This window comes from Hyla sarda, chromosome 1 (assembly GCF_029499605.1).
Source record: "Hyla sarda isolate aHylSar1 chromosome 1, aHylSar1.hap1, whole genome shotgun sequence".
NCBI lineage: Eukaryota > Metazoa > Chordata > Amphibia > Anura > Hylidae > Hyla > Hyla sarda.
In genome coordinates, this window is record NC_079189.1 from 379,550,980 (window position 1) to 379,572,545 (window position 21,566).

General features: G+C 38.5%; 1 protein-coding gene across 9 annotated transcripts in view; it reads right to left on the reverse strand.

Annotated features, from left to right (window-relative positions):
- AGTPBP1 (ATP/GTP binding carboxypeptidase 1) overlaps window positions 1-21,566 on the reverse strand; it is a 184,074-nt gene that overhangs the window by 89,178 nt on the left and 73,330 nt on the right. For all 9 annotated transcript variants that reach the window (XR_008844922.1, XM_056524334.1, XM_056524371.1 and 6 more), the window contains exons 4-13: window positions 20,763-20,830; window positions 18,810-18,873; window positions 16,199-16,345; window positions 13,605-13,736; window positions 9,633-9,726; window positions 8,405-8,442; window positions 6,572-6,780; window positions 6,129-6,306; window positions 3,808-3,905; window positions 765-881 (exon numbers count right to left, since the gene is read on the reverse strand). Coding sequence is in view for 8 of the 9 variants with exons in the window: in XM_056524334.1 (XP_056380309.1) it covers window positions 765-881; window positions 3,808-3,905; window positions 6,129-6,306; window positions 6,572-6,780; window positions 8,405-8,442; window positions 9,633-9,726; window positions 13,605-13,736; window positions 16,199-16,345; window positions 18,810-18,873; window positions 20,763-20,830 (1,145 nt within the window). In the remaining variant the exon portion in view is untranslated. The remainder of the gene's footprint in view (window positions 1-764; window positions 882-3,807; window positions 3,906-6,128; window positions 6,307-6,571; window positions 6,781-8,404; window positions 8,443-9,632; window positions 9,727-13,604; window positions 13,737-16,198; window positions 16,346-18,809; window positions 18,874-20,762; window positions 20,831-21,566) is intronic.

The window sequence follows — 21,566 nt, forward strand, 5'->3', positions numbered from 1 at the left end:
CTTCTCCTCACTGCACAGAGCCCTGCTTCTCCTCACTGCACAGAGCCCTACTTGTCCACCCTCACTTCCTGTATTTGGACTCCTCATAGAGACACACAGGCAATAGCAGCAGGGACAAAGATATACACATTTTTTAATATATATATATATATATATATATATATATATATATATATATAACCACTGTCACTTTAAGAATTAATATCTCTAAAACGCTTTTACCAAATATTCTGATTCTGAGATAGTTTTTTCCTCTCAGGCCCCCCCTCGGTGTTTGCCTCGGGCGCCTGCTGAACGATTTCAGCAGGCGTCCGTGTCGCAACCCGCCCGTTGCGCGGCGGGATGCCAAATTCCCACGGACATATGAGTACATGCCTGGTCCTTAAGGGGATATATATATATATATATATATATATAATGGCATTATCTATATCATATAAAAAGTTTTTGTTGACAACAGGTACACTTTAAGGCCTTTAATCCACATATCGGTTGATTTTGCAGATTAGGAATCATTTGTTTCTTTTTAAAGGGGTTGTTTGATGGAAAATCTTAAAGTTTTATAATAAGTCAATTTAATTGCTGATTATTTTTATTTTTTTTGTAAGAGCTTATGATTTTTTTTTTTAAATAAAAACATATTGAACCCCCCAATCTATAAACACACATTCTAAAAAAATCCCTTCACACAAGGTCCCGGTTTTATAGCGGGCACATGAAGGAGTGCCAGATATGGTCACGTGATCCTCATAGGTTTTCCTTACCTGAAAATCATCAGAAAGCTCTGGAAAAAATCGTTCATACATTTTTAGATCTTCTAATGGCCTTTCCAGTTCTTGTGCAGGTTTGAGCTTACTAATATCCGTCTCTATATCATCATTCTGAGAAAAACGATAGGGTTACAGTAAACAAATGACCATGTGTGACCATAAACAGCTTTTAATGGTTTCTGATTTTTATAGGGTTGGACAAGCTGCCTAGTTATGTAGTGGTACTGAATAAGCATAAAGTTTCCACTCTAAGAGCTTGGGGTGATAACTGACTGTGGGAGGTGCAGCAGAAGCATTATCCAGCTTCCCCATAAGCAGATACTAAAAAAGGAAAATTGATTTTATTAATAACTTGTCAGAAGAGTAGAACTCAATAAGTCATACCCTGAAAGGCCTCTTTACTAGAGACACCTGTCCTTTCACAATAGGAGCTTCTCTGTGTGAATATAAGACAAGTGAAGTCATCTGTGGATCCAAATCATCAAATGGGAAAATTAAGTGATCAGAGTGACTTTGAATGAGGCCTGGCCATCAGTGCTAGACTAGCTGGGGCTGGGATTTCTAAAACTGCCAACCTTGTTCAACAGTGGGCAAAAGAGCATAGAAAAATGATCGCTGAGCGTGGAAAACACTGCCTGGTCAGATGAATCCAGATTTTTGTTCTGCTCACTGGTAATGGGAGGATCAGAATTCGGCACAAGCAGTGTAAATGGAGTCTCCTTCCTGTAAGGTGTCTGCAGTTCAAGCATTTGGAGGTGGTATAATGGTGTAGAGAATGCTTTTATGCACACTCTGGGTCCTCTAATACCCGTGGGTGTAAGTTTTGGACAGCAGGGCTTATCTAAACATGGTGGCTGATCAAGATTATTCCTTTATGGCAGATATTTATATTGCACTGAATTGTGATTATACACACTACAGAGTACATACATACTGTTAGTCTCAATTTATTTATGGCCCTGATTATAAAAATTGAGACTCAAATGACATATTTCATGTATAAAAACGTATTTAGACTTATTTAAGTTTTAGATCGCAGGGGATCAGACCGCTGGGACCCCTGCGATCTCCTGTATGGGGCCCCGGCTCTCTCTGGGAAAGTGGTGTGTCGACCCCTGCAAGGAGCAGTGGCCAACATGCCCTCTCCGTATATCTCTATGGGAGAGCCATTCGGCTATCTTTGGCTCTTGCATAGATATATATGGATGGGGTTGACACGCTCTGTTCCTGGGGAGAGCCAGGAGATTACAGGAGGGTCCCAGTGGTCAGACTCCCTGCAATCTAAAACTAATACATTTTGAAGTTTTGTACTTAATACTTTTCCTTCAAAATCCACCTCCATTATTATTATTATTTTTTTTAAATGGTTATTGATAGGGGTATCAAAATAGAAGAAAACCTAACAAAAATTACAAACACATCCCTAATCAGCTGCCATCATTATTGATGACACAAATTACAAACATACCGTATATATCCTGTGTGTCCTGCATGGAGTTTTAACTGTATAGACAAAACTTAAAGTGTGGCTATCTTACAGTATTTTATGTATCCAATCTTTTGCATAACTGTGAACTTAGACACACAGATATATTGTATAGAGTTTACGATTCCATACAAATATCAACTTTATTCCAATAAAAATATATTAACACCTTATATAAAATATTGAAGGCAGGAATTCCCATATAATGCGGAGCCAGAAGACACAGAGTAAATAGATTAATTATGATTAAAGTGCAAGAAAAGAATAAGTGATAAAAAGCATATCGTTTACCTCCAACTACTAATCAGACATTTCCTCCTCAGGGACTTATATTATAATCATATGGCTATACAGGTCATTTATAAGTACACCTATAGTAATAGAAGGTTATCCTACAGTGCACCAATAGCCATATGCATATAATGCTATATTTTTATACTTGCAATTTACAAAGTAATAATTGTCTTACCCAGACACCGCTACCCTATATTTATATACACATATACATATATATATATATATATATATATATATATATATATATATGTGTGTGTGTGTGTGTGTGTGTGTGTGTGTGTGTATGGTCAATATTGATGGCAGCCAATTAAGTATGTGCTTGTAATTTTTGTTAGGGGTATCAAAAAAACAAAACCTATCGATAATTTTTTTTAAATAATAATAATAAAGGTGGATTTAAAGTCTTAACTTTTAATCAGTGCCATTCATGGCAGATATTTACCCTATGGCACATGGACACTTTCAGCAGGACAATAAACCATGGCACAATGATTACATAGTCATGGATTTAGGGACACAACAGTGAGTTATCCTTGTATTCCTTTATAGTCCCCAGATGTGAATCCAACATTTCATCCCCTAATGGAATCTATACCACTATGAATTGCTGCGGTTCTGAAGGCCAATGTACTAATAGATGGGCGTCCATAATAATGGGGGCAGTGTATTTAATGGTGATTATTTTACAGGTAAAGGTTCTTTATAGTGGATGAAGTCTTGTATATTCCCCTATAGAAGGTAAGATGAATAGCACAAATATTTCTAATTTTCTATTTTTTTTTGTGAGGTCATATAAAACATGATCTAAAAGCTGCTAGTTCTTACAGAGACTAATTTCCTCTTTCAGCACCTCACACAGAGATTTATAGCTTTCCCTGTGAAAGGAGAACTCTAAGGCTTTCTCTAAGATCTAGCAGCTTTATATTTTAAAGAAAAATACAGAATTAAATGATAAATTGAAAAGAGACTGTCATACTGACAAATTGATACATCCTAATCGTTTACATCCCAAATACTAGCAGACATAGCATAAGGCCTCATGTACATGCCCGTATTAGGAATATTTACAACCTCTGAGTTATAATGAGCCACAACAAGGCAACCCTAGAAGGTGTCTGGGACCCGCTGTACCTTTGTATGTCTTGATTTCCAAAAGGGGCAAAATGTTTTTTTCTATAAGAATCTGTGGCATCTATGGCAATTAATCCACGTTTTGTCTTCTTCAGTCAACACTATTATGAGATTATCACAAACCTTAAATAGCTGTTCGCTGTCATCTTCATTTTCAGCTTCTGCTTCAATGTCTGCCTCAGAATCATCATTGTCATCACTCTCATCCACTACATCGTCCACTAAATGTAAAGAGATTTATGCTTAAAAGGGTAACATATAATATGCTACATTTTTTAATATGACATATACAGCGTATGGCTTATGTTATTTCACAATGTTAATTTGCTAGAATTTTGGCAGCATAACTCTGTTAAGCAGCAGTCATGACACATTTACTAAAGTCTGCTGACAAGAATAGTGAAATACAACCGGCTAAACCCATTTTAGGAGTGACTTATTGATGTAAAGGTGCGGCTTACTGAAAAAGAGGTGAGGTTTATCCATAAAAGGCATGGCTTACTTTATGTGCCGAAAGTGCAGCAAAAACTTAAAGCACAATTTTGGTATAACTAACTAATGGGTGATGTGAGGTGTTACTGTAAATTATAGATATGTATATAAAAACACCTGACTTGACATGTTATAGGATTTCATCAGTGGGGGTCGGGGTGCAGGAATTGCTAGAACAAAAGGGGAAAAGTGCTCAGCTGAGCACCTTTTCTACCCCCCAGCTCTTCTCTGCAGATGCTAAGCTCCATAGGCATACTATGGAATCCAACTTCTGTAGCAAGTAGAAACTAGAGAGGTGTTCAGGTGAGCCCTTTCATTTGAGAGGTGTTCAGGTGAGCCCCCCATTTGTTCTAGCAATTGTCAGTAACACTTTAAATGTATTAAACAGCATGAGCCTGTGCAAAATCTGGTGCAGTTGTAGATTGTCTAAATTTACACTTTCTATTAATTAGATTTTTTAAAATTTTTTGGGATTAACTAGGTTAGTAAATCCAGAAACAAAGCCACAGTAAACAAAACCAGTAGGTGAAATGCTGTTCAATAAAACTTTACTGTCATAGGTTTTGTTTCTTCACTTTCGCAACAATCTTTGGTTACTACTAGACCTAAAAGTACAGTCCCACGTAGTGTATAGGCAGTGTATTTTGCTGCATATTTTCCTCCCCATGAGTACGCAGCAGCAAATTACACTGCCTATACACTACATGGGACCATACCCTTAGGGTACGTTCACACAGACAGATTACCTGCGGAATTTTCACAGCATATTTGCTGCGGACAATCCTCAAAGGATTTTAAGACCGTTGAATTCAATGAGTAAGCAGGAAATCCGCAATAGAAGCAGATTTGCAGATTTTCCTCCAGACCCATTGAAGTCAACGGTAGCAAAATCCGCTGCAGATTTTTTGCAGCACATAAGCTGCAAAAATTCCGCAGGTAATCCTCTCATGTGAATGTACCCTAAGGGTGTATTCGCACACACCAGATTCACTGCAGATTAAAAGTTGCGGATCTGCAATTGTGCATTCGCAATTCTAAAATCTGCAGTTGTGGATTTTACAATCACTTTATTGACATGGCAATTAAAAATACATAAGAGGAATAATTTTTATAATAATTTAAGAGGAATTCCATTTGGTGGCCGCAACTGAAATCTTTTGGCCATTTCAAATGAATTCTCTGCTGCTGAAATTCCGCAGTGTGAATGGGTCTGCGGAACACCCATTGACACTAATGTTAGGGGTTCACACAGCGGAATTCTGTTGCGGAATTGAGAGCCAATCCCTCAGTGTAAATATACCCTTACGGGAACGTTCAGCGGATTTTGCTGCAGATTTCCCACTGTTGATTTTGCTACCCACTGACATTAATAGGACCGCCAAAGATCTGGAATTAGCAGTAAAATCAGCTAAAATCTGCAGAAAAATTTGCCCGAGTGTACCCCAAGGGTAAATTCACAAGAACAGTATCCTGTGCATATTTGATGCTGCAGATTTTAAAGGGGTATTCTGGTCAAAAAACGGCTGCTGAATCTCCAGTTTTGGAAACCTCCAGGTTTCCGGGACTGGGGACATGACGTCACGCCACGCCCCCTCCATTCATGTCTACGGGAGGGGGCGTGATGGCCGTCACGCCCCCTCCCATAGACATGAATGGAGGGGGCGTGGTGTGACATCACCTTCCCAAGTCCCGGAAACCCGGAGGTTTGCGGGACTGGAGATTTAGCAGCCGCATATAATGCGGGTGCTGCAGGGAGATCCTTTGGATAGGGGATAAAATGTTTTTGACCTGAATATCCCTTTAAGCTGCAGATTTCAATGTAAACTAAACGACTGAACACAGCATTGAATATGTGCAGGATACTGTACGTGAGAGTAGTACTTTATAGGGTTTCTGTAATATACAAACTTCTTTCCAGTAAACAGTCAATATGAAAGAGTGCTTGTACATACCTTCAGGAGGCAAGCTGTAGATCTGAGCCACAGGCCCACTGGTGGGTATGATAGGCAGTTGAAACTGAAAAGCACTTTTGATGGTTGGCAAAGGAAGACGATTCTTGGGAAAGCATTTTCTCATGATCAGGCTAGATGTATTGACAAGAGGATCTAAAGTTCTCACAGCTTGGCAATCCTGTAAAAGGTATGATACTTAAAGCCCAAATGTGTCCTTATCGAGATCGCATATTACAGTTCTGCTGCCTGAGAACCTCAAGCTTTCTTTAGGCGGAATGGTTTATGATTAAATAGACACATTAATTTAGATATAAAGATTGGTAAGATTCCATTTATATTTTACAATAAATACAAAACACAAACAATTGAGTTTAAAAAGTTAAAGCATTACAAAAATATAGCTGTTTTCTACCAGAAACTTTACTACATGTGTCCACACTTACTTGTGAGGTATTATATAAAATCTTCATCCCGTTCGCGTCTATGAAAGCTTTTCTACCCAGCTTGATGTTTGTGATGCTTTTAAGGCACTGCAGAATGCCTTTTCTGATCAGCATGTGCCGGTGCCGAGTATCATGACGATGCCAGTCCAAATATATTGTTAAAAGTCCCTGAACATATCCTCGGTCCAATGCTTTTCTGGCATTGGTCTCTACATTTAAAGATTAAAAGGTGCAATAAAAATCAATCTGAATGCAAAGTAAAAATACTGACAGGGAGAGGATATAGGGGAGATGCGAATACTGATGACGCTAAATAATTTTACAATCCTGAACAGAATTCATGTACGCACTTGAAAAATATTTTCTGATACAGTTAATACAATGGGATAACCTGTGACTGTGATAATTTAACCAATCTAAACATGAATTGTATTATAGCAAACTTCAAATTACTTTTATACAAAAAGAAGGGTCACTTTATCTTTGTTCTCTAACATTGGGTGTGATGGAGACGTACAGGTAGCATGCCAGGTTGTACAGTTGTCTAGGAGTCCATATGAATCTTGTGCAGGGGGGGGGGGGGGGGAGGGGGGGTACAAAACTCAGGTGTCATCAAGTTAAACCAGCTGTATCCCCCAGAATGCAAACTGCACATATCTAGGACCAATGCAACATTAAGTGGGAGAGTAAAGTGTTAAGAAGCACACACACTAGCCCATATTTATCCCACAGCCACCAATCACAGCTCAACTTTCACTTTACCAGAGCTCGTTCAGATATGAAAGTTGAGCTGTGATTGGTTGTTATGGGGAAAACCAGACAAGTAGGGTTTCAGGCTGATTGATACATCTCCCCCACAGTCTTGGTTACCACTACATACACAAATCAGCCATAACAATATATCCACCTGCCAAACCAGCTGTGAACCGTTGAGGCATAGACTGCATAAGACCTCCAAAAGGTGTCTCGTGGTGTCTGGCACTGACTGGTCTACAGCTATGCATCGCCCCATACATAAGCTAAAAAAAATGAGGTGCACTCCCTCATTCCCTAGCCCCATGGTGAACTGGTTCTTTTTGACGGCTGGTTCCTAAGTCGTGACACTTAATTAATTTTTTTAATGTTCCGTTTAAATTCTCACATCCTGCGAGGTGATAGTCACCTGGGGTCTCAGCAAGTAGCAGCTATGTGCATAAAAGTGAATATATGAATATTCATTAGGGGGCGTAAGTAAGGGACTGGCCAGGAAGAAGACCAGTGCATCTCAAAGCCTCATTCACATATTTGGATTTTTAATAACAGGAAAGATGACAACTAGAAAAGTAAAAAAAAGTAAGGTAAACACCATTTTCATCAGCATCACCATCACCATCACTAAGGGGCACACCGGCAGTGAGCCATGCACAGGTGTTCACTTTCATGGTTTCTAACCAGCAGGTCTCAGGATTGAGACCTGATGCAATCAAAACTTTTTTGCTATCTGACCTATATCGGTTGGCATATTGTAGCGAAATGCACATTGTTTTTCTCGATTTATCTCTTATATGCTAAATAAATGCCATACAGAACCCCTTTAACCATAAACATGATCCGTTCACGACGCAATCAGGACTGAATTTTCAGCCATAAGATGTAAACAAAGATAAAATATTAAACTCTATTCACACTCCCGCCAGTGGCTCCGTTTAGGACATCTACTGGCAGTCCCAGTAGAATTGATGGGAAGAATAGGGCAGCATTCACAAAACTTTATATGCTTTTTAAAATAATTTCTAAAATATTATACTTTGTAAACATGGGCAAATATGAAGTCTATATAAAGTAAGCACTTACTTGATTTTAGTAAAGAGGCAAGGGTATCTAAAGTGACTCTGCAAAAGTAAGACAACAATATTAGTTTTATTGATGTACTAGTCATATCTACAGCCTTTATCATGGCTCCTTCTCAGTGTACAGTATCCACTGCACTGTAAATAACTGAAAGCAAAAGGTGATTGTAGGAAAGATGAACCGCAATTTACTCTCTTGTGTTATCCAGGAATAGAAAAACAGAGCAAACTATAACTTTTCTATGTTCACTTTAATGGAACGGAGCTGCAATACCACACATAACGTTAGGACAGGTGTGGTGCAAATTTTTTGAGGAAATCAGCTCTATTTTTCTTATTCTGGCTAACCCCTTGAATTTTTTCTGAATGAAGTTTTCTAAGTGTTACAACTACGGTACTAATTGCTGTCATCATAGTAACCATAGGTTGTCGCCAAGCTTTCCACACAACTTGAATGATATGTAAATCTAAACTATTTGTCAAATCCCATTTTCCAAGGTAAAAAAAAAGCAGAGAAGTGTTGTAGTGTAAGTTAAATGAAATGAAAAAGGTATATTTTAGTAATGAGAAAAATGCATTCTTAAAGTTAAACTGTGTTTTATCTGAAACCATAGAGCTTATGCAGACTACATGGGACAACTTGGCATGGGTTGGTATTGACCCTATATACTAACAGTCTACAGCAAATTATTTAGAGCCTGTCTGCTTAACAAGAATAGAAAAAAATCTTAGAGAAATTGATAAATGTTTATATATATATATATATATATATATATATATATATATATATATATATATATATACACACACACACACATACACATACCAGTTATGATCGCTAGCTAGCCATGAAAAAAGTTTTGACTCTATCTTACCACTAGGTGGCGCATGAAACCATGATATGATTGGACCATCACTGCACAAAGTGCAAGAGGTTTAACAGATGTACATTAAAAGAAAAAGAGTTCAGAAATTAGTAAAACTTTGTAATACGGTGAAAGATTAAAAAGATTAATGGTGAAAGATTAAAGAACTTTTGTCTGCTATGTTTTTCTAGCAATGAAATTTCCATTGGACCTGCCTTAGTAATAAATTGTACTGCCAAATTTGCATAAAGTCCCAATAAACAATTCAATATATGAACCTGGCTGAAGAATTTTGCCACAGTTTTTAAAACCTGCAACTTTTTTTTGTATGCAAAAAGTGGTGACTTAAAATATAGATAAACTTACTTCATAAGGCTGGTGTTTTTTTTACTGAATGGTCCTATGATCTTGAAAAGAAGTTCCACTGCTCCATTTTTGCCCAGGTATACAGCATTTACAGCTTAAGGGCAAAAAAATAAAAAATTTCAAATTAACAAAACACATACAATAATATGGTCATATAGTATATATATATATATATATATATATATATATATATATATATATATCCTAAGCTAAAGCTAAAAGGTTAGTAGAGAAGAACATACAGCTAGTCAACATGCCAGACCCCCAACACCCCCTTAGACACATGCAGACGGCACTTGAATTGGCCTCGAAATTACCCCGATCTCACTCCGACTAAGCATCTGTTGAATGTATTGAAAAAACAAGTCCAAGCTACAAGATTAAAAGGCTACAGACACTTCTGGGAGCATTTATTTCTCAGTGAAATTAAAAGTATTTTGGAATAAAGTAAATTTAAAAAATGAAAAAACATTATAGTAATCGTTAAGAAAAAAAAAACGCCTGTTCACAGTTCAAAGTGAGACCTCCTCTGATGGCCCAATCTTCAGCTACTCCTGTCTTCTTCTGAGCCATCATCTCAGAAGAAGAGATGATCAAGTATGACCAAATCAAAGTGAATTCATCATACCTGAGCTTTAGAAGATGGCTCAAGATGTTCCATGGTACATAGAAACTGCGTATCCCAAACAATTCGAAATTGTCAAACGAATCAAAGAACTTTACATTGCTTATAACTGTGAACTAAGAGACAGAGCTTCCTACTCCATCTCTATAGCACCTGTCTCCCTCGCATGACCCAGTGCTGTAGAAACACATTGCACTGAATCTCACACTGGACATGGGTGCTATGGAGCCGGAGCGGGAAGCTCCGTCTCCTAATGCAGAGTTATAAAGGGGTGAAAAAGCAGGGGAAAGGGGCGCTATTCCGGCACCAAATTCAAAAACAAAGTCATTTAGAAAAATAACAGTGCTCCAATAAAGTCATTTTTCATAAAAATGAACAGTGGCAGAATGATTTAAAAAATATATATAACAATAATGGAAAAAAAAAAAAAGGATACATACCTACCGCCGCACCCCCAGTGCCTCCGGGAACCCGCTTTGGCCTCCACCGCGATCCTCTTCCTGGTTGCTGGTGGTCGGCAAGTCATACTAAATTCAGCCAATCATGAGCCGCAGCGAATTCCCGCATTATCCAGCGATAGGCTCAGTGGCAGTGCGACATTTTCGGGCCCCGTCATTGGTCTTTCCTGGTGCCGGGGTGAAAACGTCACACTGCCGCTCAGCCTATCGCCGGCCAAGGCGGGACTTCACTGCGGCTGGTGATTGACTGAATGCAGTATTACTCTCCTACCACCGCCAACCAGAGGATCGTGGTGGAGGCCGGAGCGGGTTATTGGTGGCACCGGGGGAGTAGTGGCAGGTACAGTGGGGCAAAAAAGTATATAATCAGTGCAAGTTCTCCCACTTAAAAAGATGAGAGAGGCCTGTAATTTTCATCATGGGTATACCTCAACTATGAGAGACATAATAGGGAGCAAAATCCATAAAATCACATTGTCTGATTTTTAAAGAATTTATTAGCAAATTATGGTGGAAAATAAATATTTTGTCACCTACAAACAAGCAAGATTTCTGACTCTCACCGACCTGTAACTTCTTCTTTAAGAGTCTCCTCTGTCCTCCCCTCGTTACCTGTATTCATGGCACCTGTTTGAACTTATCAGTATAAAAAGACACCTGTCCACAACCTCAGACAATCACACTCCAAACTCCACTATGGCCAAGACCAAAGAGCTGTCGAAGGACATCAGAAACAAAATTGCAGACCTGCACCAGACTGGGAAGACTGATTCTGCAATAGGCAAGCAGCTTGGTGTGAAGAAATCAACTGTGGAAGCAATTATTAGAAAATAGAAGACATACATGACCATTGATAATCTCCCTCGATCCGGGGCTCCATGTAAGATCTCATCCCGTGGTGTCAAAATGATCCCAAGAATGGTGAGCATAAATCCCAGAACAACACGGGGGGAACTAGTGAATGACCTGCAGAGAGCTGGGACCAAAGTAACAAAGACTACCATCAGTAACACACTATGCCACCATGGACTAAAATCATGCAGTGCCAGACGTGTCCCCCTGCTTAAGTCAGTACATGTCCGAGCCCATCTGAAGTTTGCTAGAGAGCATTTGGATGATCCAGAAGAGTATTGGGAGAATGTCATATGGTCAGATGAAACCAAAGTAGAACTTTTTGGTAAAAACTCAACTCGTTGTGTTTGGGGGAGAAAGAATGCTGAGTTGCACCCAAGGAACACCATATCTACTGTGAAGCATGGGAGTGGAAACATCATGCTTTGGGGCTGTTTTTTGCTAAGGGACCAGGACGACTGATCCGTGTAAAAGGAAAGAATGAATGGGGCCATGTATTGAGAGATTTTGAGTGCACACCTCCTTCCATCAGCAAGGGCATTGAAGATGAAACGAGGCTGATCCCAAACACACCGCTCGGGCAATGAAGGAGTGGCTAGCACGAATTCAAGTTCCTGGCGTGGCCTAGCCAGTCTCCAGATCTCAAGCCCTTAGGAAGCGTTTGGAGGCAGTTGAAAGTCAGTGTTGCCCAGCGACAGCTACAAAACATCACTGCTCTAGAGGAGATCTGCATAGAGGAATGAGCCAAAATACCAGTCACCATGCGTGAAAACCTTTGTAAGACTTACCGAAAACGTATGATCCGTTATTGCCAACAAAGGGTATATAAGTATTGAGCTGAACTTTTGTAATTTGTTATACCTTATTTTCCACCATAATTTACAAATAAATTCTTTAAAAATCAGACAATGTGATTTTATGGATTTGTTTTCTCATTATGTCTCTCATAGTTGAGGTATACCTATGATGAAAATTACAGGGAAAAAAACATTGTAATATATTGCTTGTCTTGCATGTCCCGCCCACACGTCCAACTTTGTGTCTTGACACACTGTACAGCCAAGACACAGAGCAGTTTGAGCAGGACAGGACAGTGTTCAGAAGAAATGAGGACCCATAGCAGCCAAATATTTAAGACAAGTATTTATTTAAAAACATACATTGCTAAACTATGTATATTACAAATGTTACTATTCTAGGTGCTCCATCACATTTCAAAAGTTTTAATATGTGACAGGGTCGACTTAAAAATAAGACTTAAGTATCTGATGCTAACTGTTCTGATGCTAACACTGTTGGCCCTCTTGTGAAGTCAACGCTTTTATCAATCAGAGTTGTTTTTTGATGGCATGAGGGGGACTTTCAAAAATCACCATCATTTGAAAAACATTTTGACATGTTATCAAACCTGACGCTTTTACTGCATTAGTCTATGGAGTGAAAAGGTTGGATCTAGCAGCCGTCTGGGGTATGATAAGCACTGCTGCAAACTTCACAGGGCTATAACTAGGGATTGCTGCGGGTCTCAGGAGTAAGACCCTTCGCAATCTTAACTTTTGACATGTCTGGACAACAAGTCAAAATTTTACAGTCAGGTGAAATTTTTTAGCAGCATTCACCTTATATCCCAGATTACACTCAAACCAGACCCTTTTACTACAAAAGCCTATGGAGTGAAATGGTCAGAAAGAGCGGCTGTCCAGGGACATAAGAACACTGCAGCGTACTTCACAAGATTATAACTTTTGACATGTCTGGACAACATGACTATAGCTTATTGAAATGAAATTGACGCTTTGAGTTTATGATCAGTGAACATCTGGTGGAAGGAGCAAGGAATAGTCATGTTAACAGACAGTAAAGACAGATGATCCATGGGAGGTAGTGATCAGCCACCTGGGGAAGAATAAAACTTCTCTTTAATAAAACTTTGTATGCTGGTTACAGAGCACTCCAGTAAGAGTTTTTGTTATGTCTTCAATAAGAAATTTTTATTTAATATGGTGATACACTTCGCTCTGGACTGTCAGTACTTACAGTTCATACAGTACACACGTATAACTTGAAGACATGGAAGTAACAGCTTTGGACATTGCAAGTTTTGTTTGACCAAGTTGAGAGATATATTCAGTGCTCCACTGACTCGTGCTTTTATTCCAAATTTTTTGTCTATAAAAGAGAAAAAGAGTCACTCATTTGTTCAATAAATCACTCATAGTCCACAGCCTTTAATTTAAATTGGTTCTCCTTACATGTAATGAACTCACTGAAAAAGACTAATATCCGTGCTGCTGTATATGTTTTATTTCCTACAGAACATTACTAAACTGCACCACAATTGTGCTCATAAATGAAGATAATGTAGATCACAACATTCACTACTGCAACATATACAATGAAATCTCTTTATTAACACAGCCCATGTACTTCTCCATGTAGCCAGGCTTGGGTTAAGTTACAGTATTTATCAATCTTTCTCAGTCCAAAGCACCATTTCTACTTTCCCACTCCAGTCACCTTTCCTACTCCCTACAGGGCACAGAATATACGGTTGATAAACATATAAATATCATTGATGGTTGTTCAAATGCAGATATCATCTCATAAATAACAGAGTCCTGCTTTCAGCATATGTATGTTTAAAAAGTAAATAAAATGTACATTTACAGCAACATTTCATTATTTGTTAAACTCACAAAATAAAAGTTTATCAAATAAAAAAGCAAAATTACTTTGTTCTATTTTATTATTAGCATGCTTTTATATGTGTATATTTTATTCAAAACTAACATTTTTACAGCTATATCCCACTACATTACAAAATGAAATCCCCTAAAGAGGACATGTGACCTCTCCTGACCTGTCTGCCTGAGAAAATACCTGTATTTACTATGAAATCACAATTCTGGAGCAAGTCTGTGTTGTGCTCTTCCTTATTTCTTTATTTTATAGGTAACAGTTCTGTGTATGAGTAAATGGACAACCATTCTCAGTGGTTAACTTATGTATAGGTTTCCAGAAGAATTAACAAAATAACTGTATGATGCAGAGTTCAAGGAAAGATGTTCCAGGATTGTTACTTTATGTGATGTGTAAGTATTTACAGATATATTAAAAGAAATGGCAGGTGTAAGTTTGTGCTTAAGGTTGCAATTTTTTTTTACATGTCATCTTCTTATACAGGTGAGTTAGATCTAAGTAGGAACAAGCTTAACTAAGCAACCTCCTCCCCTTCTTTTAACGTCACAAGGTGTGTTAGATGGTGATTGGTCCAATTACTAAAATCACCTGTATAAGAAGATGACATGCTCCGGTAAAGAGTTAGGCCCGTTGAAGCACTACTAAGTGCGAAACACAAGTGTCGCCTCTCTGTGGTACCCCCCTTGTACCATCCGTCGTCTCCCCGAGAATTGTACTACGGCTGTGAGCAACGTGCAATAAAATCTGCTGAATTGGAAACCCGGTGAGTGCCGACTTTTCTTTGTCTTCTCATGCACTGATGGTATATTCTACATGAGTCCGAGCACCACCGTACCCCCACTCCGCTACAGCGACTTAGTGTCCACCCGCTTTCAGGTTCAGAAATTAGCAGTGCCGAACTACTCATCTATACGTATCCATATAAATGGCCAACCCTGTAGAGCTCTGTTAGTAACAACAAGAGTTTAACTGAGAAAAAATATATTGCATGCACTATTGTTTTTCTCAGGTAAACTACCAAATCCCCAGTAGACTTCAATCAAGTCAATGGGATCTGTCGGGATCCGGTGGTGTCAGTTGTGCTCCAACCCACTTTTTGGGGCTGCTTGGCAAAAAAAAAAAAAAAAGCCCAAAACGGACTCTGAACGGGACGAAAGCACAATGGCAATGTGAACCACCTAGCCTAATTAACATAGGGGGAGATTTATTAAAACCTGTGCAGAGGTAAAGATGGCCAGTTGCCCATTGAAACCAGATCAGATCGCTTCTTTCATTTTAAGAAGGTCCTCTGAAAAATGAAAGAAGCAATCTGATTGGTTGCTATGGACAATTGGTCAACTTTTCTTCTGCACAGGCTTTGATAAATCTCCCCTCTAGCCTTCTTTTCTTTTAAACAAATTGCACTTTTGGTGTACTATAGGTGTGTTTGCAGTGCAATGCAAAATAAAAATAGACATTATTTGCTGTTTTGAATAAACACAATTTAAAGTGAGCATGTCACTAAGGTTCAGCAACACGTAATCCATCATAATATAACACTTCCTACCATATCGGTATGCCAGCAGTCCCATCTATAAAGGTTAATAAAATTACTTTTACAGCACGCAATGTATATAAATTGACCTAAAGTATTCATTTAGGCAGACACCACAGAGAAGTAGTCTTGTGTCCCTGGATATAGTTGCTCTGTCTACTGATGGGTAACTTTTCCTTTTGTAGGAGATTCTAGTTTGAATTATCTTTAGTCATGCTTCAAGACTCTTATATGGGTAAGACATTGTTCTATACAGTGGTCACCTCCACTATGTAGCACTAGAAAGCCAGCTAACTTGGTGACCCACTTAGTGTAATGCTACTAAAACATGTGTTAATATCATCCCTTTAATACGATAATACATCCACCTATTACTTTAAATGTATTGCAGACAAACCTTTTGGTCCTATCTTTGCCAGCAAACTGTGAAGAAGGACCATTAACTCCTCATTTGGAGGGGAGTCCTTACTGGCATTAAGCAGCAATTGTAGCAAGATCTGGGTTCCTCCTTTAGAAATCAGTACATTTATTCTCCTTCCGCCACCTAGAAAAGAAAGCATACTGCATTCAAACATTGGAAGCATTGTCTGTATACCTCTGCTCATCTATGGACAAGCACTATCCTATGGATCCCATAAGGGCAATGTTGGGACACTAATAATGTATGGCCATTATTCTGGGCATGAAATACATAAAATAACCCTTTCAAACCTAGTGAGAAAAAAGAAAACCATTAGAGATAAATAAAAAATTAAGAGTAGCCCCATACAATATACATTGAAGGTAAATGTGTACCAAATGTAGGGAAAGAACAATTCTCAAATACTACTACAATAGCTAAGCTTCAGGGGTTGTTGTGGCAAAATAACCCTATGCGCATCACTTCTATAATCTGTAGTTTCCTAAAGGGTCATTTGTTACACTCAGATGCTGACTTTTCACTCTTATCCACTCAAATTAGGGTATGTTCACACAACGGAATTCTCTCAAATGGAACACAATTCAATGAACTTCACTGCTTTGCTGTGATTTCAAATCTCATATTATCAATAGGTCTAAGTATTTAAGAGACATTCCAGCCAAAAGCATTCATGATAGGTGATCAATACTAGATCGGTGAGGGTTAAACAACAGGAACCCCACCAATTGTTTAAAGTATCTAAGTAGAAAGATGCTAAACATAATAATCTGGCAAATAAAAAACAAAATGACAGATTTTTAAGTAAATATGCAAGTAGCAAGACTACAGTGTATCCCCTCACAACAGAAACAGTTAACTAAGATACAGTGGAGGAAGCCAGATGGAAAGAGCAATGCATTCAGAAATAGCTATAGCAGTAAACACTCAATCAAAGCTATTTCCAGCAGTCTACACAACATGCAGAATAGAAATCTGGAATCAATGTTCCTTTAACATTTTAAAGTGGTTAATTTACTTCAAAATCCATGTTCGTACCATAGTTACATTTTAATTGGTAACTAGCTGTGTACCCGGCGTTGCCCTGTTTTTGCTACCTAATCCTCAAATCCCGAACCTCATGTGGGGCTGAGTTGAGATGAAGAGATTGTAGGCCGAAAATAGAAGGAGGTGTGGTTTTGTAGAAGTGAGTATGACTTGCAAGCCGGACCAAAGCACAAAAAGGGTAGAAAATAAAAAGGGTGCGTGGCTTAACTGGTGGGTGTGGCTTTATGAGATGGGGTGTGGCATGTGAGGGGGTGCATGAGGGAGGGGTGTGGCCAGACTGACGCACCCACCAGGAGATTCAGAGCAGAGCTTGGAGTAAGGTATTGGAAGTACTATATACTTGCATGGGACTTAAGACAAAAACCCCATTCCTCACGTAAGGAGGTAGATTAGGGTTAATAGATAAAAGTAACACGTGTACTAAGTTTCATCAAAATATCTCCAGCCATTTGGAAGTTATGCTGGAACATACATTTCCCATAGACTTGCATAGGACTTTAAACAAAAACCCTGAACCTTTCAAATGGGGGCTGGTAAGGGTTCATTTATCTAGCCTATGTTTGTTGTTGACATATAAGTAACATGTGTACCAAGTTTTATCGAAATATCTTCAGCCTTTTGGAAGTGATGCTGGAACATACACACACACACATTAGCCCTCATTTACTAAGAATGGAGTGTTTATCTTGGAGTGATTTCAGGTTTATTTTGTGTATTTTGCACTCTGGTTTACTAATCTGTTGCACGTCAAACTCATTTTGTGTTGCACTGGTTGAAATTTGTGTCGCACGCTAAATTATGTGAAAGGGAATGGCCATGATTGATCAGTATTTTATTTTTTATTTTTTTTAATGTTTGGTGCTGCCTTGATAAACTTATTTTTGGTTGTAATATACACTTAAGCCTGTTGCATTGTAATCGAAAAAAAATAAAAAAAAAAATATTTGATTACAATAAATATAATCCTGATTTTGATGTATTATGTACAAATTTTAATTATAAACAAAGGTTAATAAGTAATAAAAATAGGTAATTAACAGATATAATTAAATACATTTCCAAAAAATGGGTTTAAATAATATACAAAGGTCTATAAAAAGGTTTTCAACATAAACACTCAATTTTAATTACTTTACCTGCTCAAAGGTGTAGGGTTTTGATTTCAACAAACTCACACATTTTTATGTGTATTTTATCACACACTCGGAGTGATTTTTTTAGTTTTGTCGGGAACACACCTTTTTGTCAAAAACCATGCCCCTTTCGTCGGGTTTTGCTGGTTCATGTCGGTAAAATGTGTTGCATAAAGTGTCGCACAAGCTGTGTGACACAATTTTGGTGGCACAACCCGACAAAAAGTGATTACCTTAGTAAATGAGGGCTATTGAGATATATATAGATATATAGATATATATATATATACACATATATATATATATATATATATATATATATATATATATATATATATATACACACACACAAACAGATCCTATTTACAGCAACAAGAATTTACAGCTTATGTCTGAATATAGAAACTTACCAGCTGTCATCAGCTCATTGAGGATATTCACAATATTTAATATGGTTTGATGGTCCCTGGTATTCTGGAGAAATAAAGATAATGTGTTAAATGCTTGGGTATTGAAATTACATGGACAAGAATTATTGTGATTGCATCCAAAAATAAAAATGTAATTAGTATTTTAGTTAATATTTTAACTTTCTTGTTCTGTGTTTTCATGGTAGAACAAACTGAGCATAGTTAAAAGGAGATACACACATAGTAACAAGCAATGGAAAGCTGGCAGTAGAGAGCGGTAAAAAAAAAAAAAAAAAAAAAAAAATTAACTTTGTAAACAGTGATTAAAAATCATGAAAAAAATAAATAAATAAAATAAAATTGTAGGATTGCCCCCTACCCCCAATCAGAAAGCATTCTGGTCACTTAGATAGTAGATGGCAAAAACCATTATGGTAGCCATCATAACAACTATAAAGAAGTTCATTGGCCTTCTCACTCTAACATGAAAATTCCATAGTTCTGTCCCTAAAGGGGTACTCCACCCTTAGACATCTTATCCCCTATCCAAAGGATAGGGGATAAGATGCCTGATCGCAGGGGTCCCACCTCTGGGGACCCCCATGACTTCGGCTGTGGCACCCCAGACATCCAATGCACGGAGCGAACTTCTCTACAGTCGGATGACTGGCAAAGTGGGGCAGAGGCGTGTGACGTCATGGCCACTCCCCCTCAATGCAAGTCTATGGGAGGGGGCGTGACGGACTTAAACTCCCATAGACTTGCATTGAGGGGGCGTGGCTGTGACGTCCCGAGCAGGACGTGGCCGTGACGTCACGAGCCTCCGGCACTGCACCAGATGCTCTGAACGAACGACGAGTGCAGCAGGGAGATTGCGGGGGTCCCCGCGATCATACATCTTATCCCCTATCCTTTGGATAGGGGATAAGATGTCTAGGGGAGGAGTACCCCTTTAACCTGAGCCCACAACAGAACATTAACAAGCTTACAAATAACAAATCAAAGGGATTATCAATAAATTAAAAGGATTGTTTAAGTCTTCAAAATACAGTAGTCGCTTCTTAGTTATTCCAGCAGAGTTAGGATTTCCAGCAGTGGCAAATCACAGTGGAATAAATGTAATTTGCTGGAATCATAATAGATGACCAAGACAGAACTGGAATATTCTGAAAGTTAGCTATTTTTCTATTGTGTGCATGTTTAGAGGCATTGTCCACATTTGTCTGAATTTCACAAGAAACCTTTTAGACTATGGAATTTTCCAGATGATAAACTCCGCTCTGAAAATCCGATGCAGCAGCATTGTCTTCAATGGGATTCTGCTGCACCATACACATGGTTACATTTCTGCCAAGCTAAATTTGCTGCAGGAAATTCCAATTCCGAACTGCACCAAAAGAATAAAAGTCTTCATTCTTTCACCAGAATTCAGTGTGGACTGCATTTCAGTCAATGGTGATTTACGGAGGCGGAGATTCCGTAGTGCCAATAGACCCTTTGACTATGTTCACACCTCGGATGTTCACACCATGTGGAATTCCGCATTGGAATTCAACAGGATTCTGCTGCGCTGTGCACACACGGAAATTCCGATTTACGTTTCCACAGTTCTATAAGACGGTGCATTCCTGTACTCTCCTAGGAGTCTCCGGAATGTCTGCACTGAGATTTTCCGTGAGGACATTCCGAAGTGTGAACATAGCCTTAATTAAACTGAACCGTCAGGTATGGTAGAGGATGTTGAACTCTGGGAAATATTGAAGATGGGAAAGCGGTCAATCAATGTGCATGGGTAGGGCAATCTCTTTGGAAAACAACCAGGATGGATTAGACCAGAAATCCTGTGGAATGTGCAGTATACAGTGGTGTGATAATTTACTGGAAAACAATTGTGCAGAGAAGAATTAGATGAAAGTGACTGAACAGAAACAATCACAAAGAATGTGCCCGCACCTCCAGCGTACAGAGAATAACTTCCACACCAGTGGATCCTTTGGCAGTCATTTCCTTTCTCATTTTTTCTACAAAAGAAAAAAAAAATTGTTAGGTTATAAAACAAAGATCTATTAAAATACTCACAAACAATATACAATATTGGGTTCAATATTTCACTAGCGCTCCCCTGGATTGAGTGACATGTTGATATATCGAACAGGAGAATGTCTAAATATCTATGTTTGCACACCTGTATATATAAGAGTGCATTTAATACATACACACTCTCCTATACAGGTGTGTGTTCCTGCCTTGTATAGTTATGGGTCCCTAATTCCTATATGTGGATAGATTAAAAAAATATAAATAAAATAAATACTGGCGCAACTGTGTGTAAAACAACAGTTGCGCCAGTATTTATTTATATGTTAATATACAATATGAGTTTGTACTACACTAGTTTTTTTTACTTTTTTAGTCAGATATTGTATGTACAGTGGATATAAAAAGTCTACACACCCTTTTAAAATGCCAGGTTCTTGTGATGCTAAAGAATAAGACAGTGGTAAATCATGTCAGAACTTTCAGATTTAAAGGAATACTCCAGGATCTAAAAACTTCAATCCTAAGGAGAGAGGATAGATGTCAGATGGCGTGGGATCTGAACGCTGGGACCCCCATGATCTTCTGTACGAAGCCCCAGTTCTCCTACTAAATGGGGAGTGTCCACCACCGCATGAAGTGATGGCTGACACACCTCCTTAATGTATCTCTAGAAGGAGAGCCTGCTTGGCCCCCTACAGGAGATAGAGAGGGGTCCCA